The sequence below is a fragment of the Oryctolagus cuniculus genome, chromosome 1 (assembly GCF_051225735.1).
Source record: "Oryctolagus cuniculus isolate XC-2025 breed Fujian yellow rabbit chromosome 1, ASM5122573v1, whole genome shotgun sequence".
NCBI lineage: Eukaryota > Metazoa > Chordata > Mammalia > Lagomorpha > Leporidae > Oryctolagus > Oryctolagus cuniculus.
In genome coordinates this window covers 66035008-66045540 of record NC_142867.1, presented here as the reverse complement: position 1 = coordinate 66045540, position 10533 = coordinate 66035008, and the positions used below count along the sequence as shown (strand labels likewise).

The 10533-nt window shown below is 54.9% G+C and overlaps 1 protein-coding gene across 7 annotated transcripts in view; it reads right to left on the bottom strand.

Annotated features, from left to right (window-relative positions):
* Positions 1-3917: 3917 nt before the first annotated feature.
* RNF169 (ring finger protein 169) overlaps positions 3918-10533 on the bottom strand; it is an 85993-nt gene continuing 79377 nt past the window's right edge. For all 7 annotated transcript variants that reach the window (XM_089330938.1, XM_017344708.4, XM_002708692.6 and 4 more), the window contains 2 exons: positions 8142-8241; positions 3918-7733 (listed from right to left, as the gene is read on the bottom strand). In XM_089330938.1, coding sequence (XP_089187064.1) covers positions 6546-7733; positions 8142-8241 — 1288 coding nt within the window. In that variant the 3' untranslated portion in view covers positions 3918-6545. The remainder of the gene's footprint in view (positions 7734-8141; positions 8242-10533) is intronic.

The following is a 10533-nucleotide window of genomic DNA, read 5'->3' as shown; positions in this document are numbered from 1 at the left end:
GGTTTTCCACGTTCCGCACTGCGTCAGGATGCCTCTCACCCTACGGTGGGCACCAGGGAACACAGTCTGGTCTCTCTAGCCCACAAAACAGCTGGAACCACACTGCTGGCCAAGGCCTGAGCAGTCTCTGGCTTTGGGGTCATAAGGCCAGGCTTCCAGGCTGTGCAAAACCGTCAGGCCCAGAACTTCCCAAGGATAAGTGGCCACACCAATTGCCAGCCCAGGCTGGAAGGGAATGAATGAGTGGCATGGGAGCACTTTGTCACTTCAAGGGCAAGCGGCAGTCAGAAAATACCTTCCTGTCTCCACCTGGCTGTACTTCGGGCAAATCCTTTAACAGCCACATGACTTCACAGTCCTTGAGTGCTGGTTTGCCATCGTGGATTCTCAGAACAGTCTTTCAGATTGGTTTTCTAAGTTTAGGTGGAAAAGGAATTCATCTGTCCTCTGTGGGATGACAAATGATGCCAAGGAGATTTTGATGAAGTCTTGAACCAGTGGTTCCAAAACAGGATGTATGAAAACTCAGCCGTTCTGAGGCCAGCACTAGCAGGCAGGGCAGGGTCACCCTGGCACTCACTCTTTCTCAGACTTCCTCGGTGTTCTCGTGGGGATTAAGAGTGGCTGAATTTGAGAATGACAGGAAATTGTCAAAGAATGTACGCCACAAGTGAGCATCAAGACAAAAAGACGCGATGCAAGCCCCATCCCAGCTCCTCCCCTCTCCCACCATTCTGAATGCAAAGCAAGACATCCTAACTCGGGCTGTCTCCCAGAGCAAGGATAGCACCAAGCGTCAAATAACACACAGACTAAGGTTTGCCCACGCTTGTCTGAGATTCTTCTCTAGAAACAAAGACATCCACTTTGTGAATTTGCATTGCTATAAATCAGCTTGGGTCTCGCCTCAAGCAGGCAAATACGCTGAAGAACGCACTTTGGTACTGTTTAAATAAACGCATAATCCCACTTGATTGCACATCATTTCCTGTGGGCAGAAGCATCCCTGACAAGGCATTGCCTATTGCAAGTCCTCTGTCTTTGTCCAGACGCTCTCCATGAGGAGTCGGGAAGGAGGCAGCCAGCAGTGGCAGTCGGCGGGTATCTGGGCCTCTTCGCCGATTCTACTGCAGACGGCAGGTTGGGTAAGACCAGTACACAGCGCACTTTCTACTCCTAGACAGGAGGAGGAAAGGCCCTTAGGAGAGCTGTATTTGCAGAGAATGAAGAGGAAACAGCAGAGCAGAGGCATAAAAATGAAATCCATTCTCTGGCATTAAGACCATTTTTCTCTCGCATAGGATCTGTTCTCACATTAGGATTTTGAGGGCTCTGCCGAAGGCTAAGCACTGACGTCAGGTTTGATGCAAACTTGAACCCAGCGAGGCAGCGCTCCTGTTCTGTTGGTGAGACAGCTTGGACCGGTGAGGGACAGTCTGACGGCTGCCGAATCAATCAGGAACAACTCTGGAGCTCTAACTGCTTGATACTTGGGAAGCGAGTGCACTGTTTTCACCACAGATGAGAGAAGAGGAAGTGGTGTTTGATCTTGGCTTGTCTTAACTCTTGATTGAAGGCAGCAGAGAGCCTGCTCAGAGCTGGAGGTCGCCTCGTATGGCCAGGACATTCAGGAAGAGGAGAGGGAGGGCCAACTTGCTGACAGGTGCGGCCGTCTGCACGTGCAGTCTCAGCATGGCCCCCTTACCTCTTGGGTGACTCGGGACCAGCACCCCTGCCCATCTCCGGGTCTCCTCCACAGCACAACTGTCAGAAAAGCCACTGTGGGTAACAGGTATGCGTGGGTAACAGGCACACTCCTCCTCCTGCAGCCCCACCTATCTGCTCTTCAGGAATTCCCAGCCATCTGTGTTCACGCCAAAGACCAGGCCAGAAGGCCACCATGTGTGAGGGAAGGGGTGGCTGAGAAAGACTGAAGATGCTCAAGAAGGTCCAGTGTGCAAAGAACAAAGGGGAGCTGGCTGGCTTTGAACCCTGGGTAATTAAAAGGACAGTTCTTCCAATCAAAATATACCGCTTCCTCAGCTCCACATCCGTGTGACTCAGTCACGGGGTTTCCACTACCTGAGTGTGTAGTTAGGGGATATAGGGACATTTTGATTCTCATTTTTTAAAAAGTGGAAGAAAAAGCTGTTCAAATGCCTCCTACATCATTTGGGTATGCCTCCTTCAAAAAACTGTGTATGTGTGTGACTTACCGAATTGTTCACACCCTAGACATCTACAGTGTAAAGCAGGCAGTTGGGCACTGGATCGTTGGCTAAAAACAGAAGGGTGGGGAAAGTTTCATGTGGGTGATCTCCATGCCAGCCCAGCTGTCCCATTCTGTGACTGTGCCCCATGCCCTTTCTCTCCCCCTCTGCTGCCTTCCATTTCAATGAAAAGCCAGGCAGGAAAGGGGAGAGCAGGCCCAGGCCCTGCCAGCTCTGCTGAGGCACAGGGGAGAGGTCAGGAGGTGACATAATCGAGGTGCTGCTGCCTCAGACCACGTCAGGGATCCACAGCCTGCCTCGTTTCTTGGGGCTTGAGCTAAAAGCAGCTCCTGGAGAGACATTAGTGCTCTGTGACCACTACAGAAAGAATTCTTTCTCCCCTGGTCAAATTATTTAGGGGATGGGAAGCAGGGTCAGTGTCAGAATCAAATTCTCAGATACCCACGAGGGTCTCTAAAGTGTTATAAGGCAGCCTGCTGGGCACTGGACATCCCACAGGGGACCATGGGAGAGCATTGCTGTGAGCATTCCAGAATGGCCAGCTCCCCAGCCACACGTACGCTCCTGTCCACTCCATTATGCGGGAAGCTCCTGGCCGGCAGGGACTGACTCAGAGTTGCCACAGGTTCGAAGCTCAGGACCTGTGTGTCGGATCAGAGAGAAAGGACCAGGAGACTTGGTCCCCAGCGGCACGGGCGAGCTCGTGGGCACATCCCCCTGGTCAGTTCTCCGGATGTCAACAGACAGCAACCAGTCAAGCAGCTTTAATTGCTTAGGGGCATTTTTCCTTGGGAAAAATGAACCAAAAGCATTCATCACCAGTGCCCCCACCAAGCAGACATTTTAAAATTATAAAACAAAATGAAGCCACTTTGTAAGGTTTCCCTGGCCAGCTCAGCCAAGCCATGTCAGTCTTGTCAACAGGGAGGCAGTTACACGAGAGGGGCCGGGGCGGCTCACAGGACCCCCTGACTTAGCCCAGCCCAGCAGGCCTGGCTGACTTCTTACGTCTTCCCAAAGCGCCTTTCCAGCCCTGAGCCTGGGGAAGCGGGCGAGGAGCTGCCTCCAGAGGGCTCCTCGTCCCCTGGACTTCCCAGCAGAATGACGTCCCCTTGCCCGCCCCTCAGACCTTCCCAGAGCTGCGTGTGTACAAGGAGTGGAACGAGCAGGTGGGGGCTCTGAAAGGCGAGCTGCGCGGCGGTGATCCATGAGAAGACGCGGGCGCTTTGTGGAATATTCCTCACTCCAGCTCACAGGCCCTCCTGATTCTGTTTTCCTTTTATCATTATCTTCCCTGCAGAGAATCCGTGCCCACAACTCTGCTCGTGACCTACCTCACCTCACAGCCCAGCGACAAGAGGAGGGCATTTTTCAGACAGAAGAAATGTTCCGGTTTGGTTGTACGGAAAGCATCGTAAAGGTCAGATAAGGCTTGAGTCAGCTTTTCCTCCTCCAGACCCACGCGGGGTGAAGACCTGTACCCCTTGCCCTGGGCGCCTCCGCCCGGAATACCTGGAAGCGTCCTCACTGCCCGAGCAGGGGCTGCAAGCGACGGCCGTCCCTCCTGGGCAGCCAGGGTCGGGGCAAGTCTGCCGGCAGACCAGCACCTGCGCCGCTCGCATCAGGGAGGAGCTTTCCCTCTGCTCCTGTTCCTGCTGCGCACTTGTTTCCAATGAAAGCATTCACTTGGGGGAAATAGTGAAAATATATTTTATCTATTAAAAATGTTTCATCCTTTTACCAAAAACAAAAATCCATTCCAACGGAAAAGGTATTTTTCAGATTACTGGAGACGTACAGAAAGGTGGCAAGTGGAAAAGTAAGTGTTTGCTCCCAGCCTTTCAACAGCATTTACCAAGGTGGAAAAGGCAACATAAGAAGCGGTGGTAACCAGCGGGCTTTCTCTGAGGGCCTCTGGGGAGGCCGCCCACCTGCCTGCCCACCCGCCACAGACCAGCGCCAGCTCTTTGTGCACACACCATGCCCTTCGGCAGCCCTTGTGGGCCATGAGGTGCTGGAGGACCTAGAACTGAAGTGGTATGAATATAAAGTAATGAGATTGATGTGTTGCTTTTTTTTTTTTTTTTTTTTTTTTTTTGACAGGCAGAGTGGACAGTGAGAGAGAGAGACAGAGAGAAAGGTCTTCCTTTTGCCGTTGGTTCACCCTCCAATGGCCGCCGCGGCCGGCGCGCTGCGGCCGGCGCACCGCGCTGATCCGATGGCAGGAGCCAGGAGCCAGGTGCTTTTCCTGGTCTCCCATGGGGTGCAGGGCCCAAGTACTTGGGCCATCCTCCACTGCACTCCCTGGCCACAGCAGAGGGCTGGCCTGGAAGAGGGGCAACCGGGACAGAATCCGGCGCCCCGACCGGGACTAGAACCCGGTGTGCCGGCGCCGCTAGGCGGAGGATTAGCCTAGTGAGCCGCGGCGCCGGCCTTGATGTGTTGCTTTTTAACATACACACACACACGTGCACACACGCCCAGAATACACAGGTTAGGTGAGTGAGGTTTGTTCCCCACCAAAGTAGTCACCGAGGAGACCCCACAGATCTCAGTGATGGCCACGATGCTCGTGACGCCTCTGGAGCTTCTTCGGGAACTGTGAGCTGCGTGGGAAACGGCCCTGACGGCTTCCCAGCAGCCTCTGCCACGCCTCCAGGCCTTTCCTCAGACGGCTTCGGGAGCGTTTTGGGCTTACACTCCTCCCTCCGATAGCCCCACAACATGAACGATCTACCCTGAGAAGAAGGGGGCAAACGTGAGAAGAATCGAAAGAAGGTGGTGGTGCTGTAGTGACCAGCGCATCCCTGTGCCAGACCTCAGCCGCTGCCTTAGCAAGAGGTGCTGGGCGGATGGCCACTAAGCTCCCTTCCAGGTATAACATTGTAGGAGTCTGCGTCTCCAGGAGGTTCTAGACATTGGAGACAGTTCCAGAAATGTTTGCACCTGCAGTAACATCACTGGGAAAACCATGCGGTATCCTGAGGAGGCTACTCAAGGAGGACAACACGCTCTGGGAGGCCTGGGAAAATGCCAGTCATGTGACTTTATCGTAACAGTTCATATATACACAGGAATGCCAGCCCACCTGAGACTCCCGGAAATCATCTCAATCCCTATTCTCAATGAGCCCAGATGGGCAGAAGCACCAAGCACCACCAGGGATGCCAAAGACACATGGTGTCGGCTGCTAAGGAAAATAAACCCCACAGGTCCATGGGACTCAATTTACCAGCTGCATCCAGCTAGATGCCTCGTTTCCACAGTATGAGGCTCAGCATTGTTCTTTGCCTGACTTCAGGTGGAATTTTTAGGATTTGGGATCAACATTGTAGAGAACCGTTGGCCACAAGGAAAACAACACTGAAGCCCGCTGCCATCTGCCTCCCAGGCTGGACCCCCGTGGGAAGCAGGGCAGTGAGCTGTGGTGGGAGGGGAGAAGGGCGCAGTTTGTGTTTGTCTGTCTCATCCATCTCAGCTGCCTGCACGTGGAGTCTGCGTTGTCAGTGTTCAGGGCCCGGCCAGCTCTCCCTACATGCCCCTGCCATGCCTTTGGGCTGGAGCCCACTTGGGAGACCTATCAGTGTAGAAAATCCATGGGATTTGTCGTCAGGAGACCCGGCGGGCAGGCTGGGCTCGGTCACGTAGCAGCTGAGAGAACCCGAACGGCTGCGCCGCACCTCCGTCCCTCAGCCACGGGGCAACACGGCTCCCGAGGTGGGTCTCGGGAAGGCCGGGCCCGCGGCGTCAGCCACACGGTGTGCTTTCACGAAAAACCTACATTCAGTCGCTTCTGCAGAAGCGTGTGCTCCGCTGCTTCAGGGGGCACTTGTATTCGTGGCAAGGGGCAGGAGGAGGAGGAGGGACAGGACAGCCTCTCAGCGTGGATCTGCCAAAGAACCGTGCCATTCCACTTCTTTGAAAAAGATGCAGTTAATTTTCGTCTATAAACCTGATTTGAAACAGCACCCTATTCAAGGAGTCAGAAGGACTATTTGTCTCAGAAAGTCCCCCCTCTTTCTTCCACCACTGCTAACGCTGGCACTTATGCCCCCTGAATGAGGCCGTTCCAAATCTCATCCCAAGGGTGCTGCCGCAGGTGGCCCGGGCGCCCTCGGGGGTGGCCTCTCGGGCTGAGGAGCGCTTCTGGGTCGGGTGAGGAGGAACAGAGATGCAGGTGCCTTGGATGGACTCCAGAGGCCCCGGAGCTGCTCAGAACCACTCACACAGCGCTTGGCCATCCAGAGAAACCCTACGTGAGAACGCTCGGCTCTGGCGGAGAGCTCTGAACTGGAGAACGCTGCTCACGGAGGGCTACTTGGCCCCAGCCACGTTGCTGGAGCGCAGGAGATACTGGTCGACGCTGCCCTTCCGCCGGCTCACGGCCCGGCGCTCGCCGTCGAAGACACGCTGCAGCCGCAGAGCCAGCCGCCGGTCCTCCTCCTCCTGCCGCGCTCTCTGCTCCAGCTCCCGCAGCACGGGCTCTGCGGGGGCCAGGCCCACCTCCCCGCCGGCTGCTCGCAGTTTCTTAAGGGAGCCGTTTTGTTCCAGGTGCTTGGTCTTGCAGTGTCTTTTCCGGCCCCGACGCAAGGGAGGAAGAGGCTCCTGGCCCAGGCTGTCCGCCAGGACGCCGTTGGCCAGGTCGGAAGGCTTCAGGGGCTTCAGCTGCTGCTTTGTTTTGAGGACCCCACCCAAAGCACTGCTTCTGTGCAGCACCGAGTTCACTGCCGAGGCTCTAGGGGCTGTGCTTCTGCAGGTTTGGTCTACTTTGGCTTCGGGGGTCGCCCTTGTCCCTTCGAACTGCTCCCTGTCCAGAGAAGTCCCACTGGCTGCCCCTCTATGTTCCGAGGAACAGGAGGAGGTTCCCACCAAGGGCTCAGTGCTCCTCTGACAGGCACTGCCCTGTTCTGCTTTTGTTTGGCCAACACAGGGGAAGTCCTCCAGGTCCCCGGAGGCGGGTCCGGGGCGCTCGGGAGACACCTGCCCCGGGGACGGTCTGGCACGCACAGCCGGAAGCGGCTTCTCCTTGCTGCAGTGGATACCTTCCGAGCCCAGTAAGTCTTCCCCTGTCTCCGGAGCCAGGGAGGTGAGAGTGGCTTTGGAAAGGGTCTTTTTGATCTGCCGCTCCTGAAAGATCTGTTCCCACTTCTTGAGGATCCGCGGGCTGGCCTCATAAGAGGTCTGCTTCTGCAGGCTTCTGTTGAGGTTGCGAGGTGTCGATTTGATGATGAGCGGGCTGAGCACGCGGCCGTCAGGCAGTCTCTTGGGAGGAGTGCACGGGGAGCACACGATGGGCTTGAAGTGGTTCAGCTCCTCGGAGATGCTGTCATTGCTCTCGGGGCTGACGGAGCGCTCCGGCTTCTGCGGGGGGGCCGCGGAGGAGAGCGCGCTGAAGGGCAGGCGCTTTTCGATGGTCAGGTCAGGCGCCGAGAGGCAGCGGTTGTTCTGGGTGGACAGGAGGACGCCAATGATGGGGTTGGAAGCTGGAGTTATGGTTGTGACCTGAAAGAGACCAAAAAGATGATGCACACATGCGCACATGCGCACATATGCACACATGCACACAGAGGGTTTTGTGCTTGGCTCCTTTAGGACGTGGAGGGGCAGGGAAAGGAAGGACAAGAAAAGGGATGAAAGGGATGTGATGTGAGTCTAACAAATGGGGAAAAAAAATCCCTGTCCTAAAAGGCACGCCACTGAAACAAACTCCCACACGCTTGAACAATGAAAATTAAAGATCCGAGGGAAAAGACTTATCCAGCCTTCTCTGATGGCCCTCATCCCACCGGGACCCTCTTCCACGCCATCACTGTGGAGCCCCCCTCCCTGCCACAGGCACACCGGGCCCGTGCTGCCTCTCATTTGGACAGTTTCTTTGTGGCACCGCGGCTGCCCGTGGCTGAGCTGTACCTTGGCCTTGCTGGCCGGGGCTGCTCGGAGCCTGCCTTTCACTCTGTCTTGAGCCGCGTCGCTGCAGCTCTGGCTCCTCTCCACCTTACAGCTCAGCTTTCTGGAAAAGAGCACGTAAGAGACAAAGTTAGTCCAGACGCTAATTCCGGGAAAAGGAGACAATCTCTTTTGTGCTTGCTGAGCCACTCACCAGGAGAGACAATTCCCTTGGGCAGCTACAACAGAAAATAAGTTTATTGATTGATTGATTGATTGATTGACAGGCCGAGTGGACAATGAGAGGAGAGAGAGAGAGAAAGGTCTTCCTTTGCTGTTGGTTCACCCTCCAATGGCCGCCGCGGCCGGTGCACTGCGGCCGGCACACCGTGCTGATCCGAAGGCAGAAGCCAGGTGCTTCTCCTGGTCTCCCATGGGGTGCAGGGCCCAAGCACTTAGGCCATCATCCACTGCCTTCCCGGGCCACAGCAGAGAGCTGGCCTGGAAGAGGGGCAACTGGGACATAATCTGGCGCCCCGACTGGGACTAGAACCCAGTGTGCCGGCACCGCAAAGCAGAGGATTAGCCTAGTGAGCCGGGGCACAGGACAAAGCAGGTTCTAGTAACAAACTGCCAAAAGAGGAAGTGCTCGGAGAGAACATTTGGTTCAGGCTTTTGTTTCCAAACCTAAAGGAGGCAAGGCCCATGCTTGGGTGTGGGAATACTTTTCCTCCTCCATCGGGTGGATACAGTGTTACATCACCTTTGCAAACAACATCTTCCTTGTATTAGACTTAAACCTCTCCTCAAGCAATCTAAATCAGCCGTGAGGGGCAGGCATTTGGCACAGTGGTTGGGTCACTGGACGCCTGCAGTCCCTTTTCAGAGAGCCTGTTCACAGGCTGACGACCCAGCTTCCTGCTAACCTGCACCCTGGGAGGCGGCAGATGGTAGCTTAAGTACTTGGGCTCCTGCCACCCACATGGGAGACCCAGATTGAGCCCTGGGCTCCTGGCGTCAGCCTCCCCCAGCTCTGGCTGTTGTGGACAATTGAGGAGTGAACCAGTAGATGGAAGATATTTCTCTTCCCACCCCCACACTGCCTGGCTCTTTGTCTTGCTGCCTTTCACATACAAACAAAAATAAGCAAATCAGTCATGAAACAAATAGTGAAGTACTTACAGAAATGCATAGCAGTGCATTCGATTTTTATGTAGAAAGACAATTAAAGCTGTCAGCCCCTCTCTTGATCCATTACATTTGAGCTCCCACAGGCCTAAATCCAGTAATGTAAGGTTTCAAGAACACGTGATTTTTGTCTCACACATTATATCACACCTTATAACCCCAAACCAAACTCCACAGTACCTACAGCGCACATCCAAGTCCACCACACTGCAGCATGTTGAGTGCTGTGAGAGCAGTTATACAGCCAAACTCCCCAGGTGTTTTCTCCTAAGGTTTATAGCTTGTGTTCATATATGTAGGTCTTTGAATCATTTTGAGTTAAATTTTGTATGCAGTGTGAGGTGTAGTCTAACCTCATTCTTCCTCACATGTAGTTGGGAGTCTCACCGTGAAGACGACTGTCATTACCCCAGAGACTGTCGGCAGAGATGCGCAATTTATCAACCACCTTTGTTTCCCATTCCCCGACTCCTGCCTAATCCCTGACTCTTCATGCGCTTGGCGCACACTTGCTAAGTGCCAGACACTGGGGGGCGCTACCCAGGCACTGGGAATGCAGAGGAGGAGCCTGGCTAGGCCTTCAAGGAATCAGATTTCCAGTACGGCAGATAGATAGCTCAGTACAGTGGACGGGCACCGCTGTATGCGTGAGGCAGAAAAGGCACGGGGGCCACTGGAACCCGAGATGAAGCCGGCACGTCCCAAAGGCTGAGACGGCATCTACGGGACGTCAGGGCAGACTCGCCGCGGGGCAGGTGACCCAGACGGAGACAGCTTCCTCGGTGAGTCCACTGAGCTTTGGAATGGAATGCTGCGTATCTACGCTAGCTGCAAGAGTTGCTCTAGAACGTCTACAGTGCCAGGGTAGCTCAGGGAAAACGTACACGCGAGTTGAGGAACACTGCGTGCTTCCCTAGTGAGAGCCTGTCCTACCAGGCACAGTGGTTCTGCCCACCCTACTCATGGCCAACGGTGCTGGCAGGGGACGGTGGCACTCACCGAGGAGGTTCAACCCCTCACCCACAGGAGTGAGGCGAAAGTTGTACCCCATAGGGAGGCCATTTGCGGGCAATAGGAGCAAATCAGCATCACCCTATGAGGGCGGCTGTTTAGAAGTCAGCTTGATAGTGGTATTCTACTCAGAAAAGTAGTGACGTTCAGGTTAACTGGGTGGCAGATTAAAATGCTATGATGAATATCGTATACTTGGATCAGGAGACCGGGATAT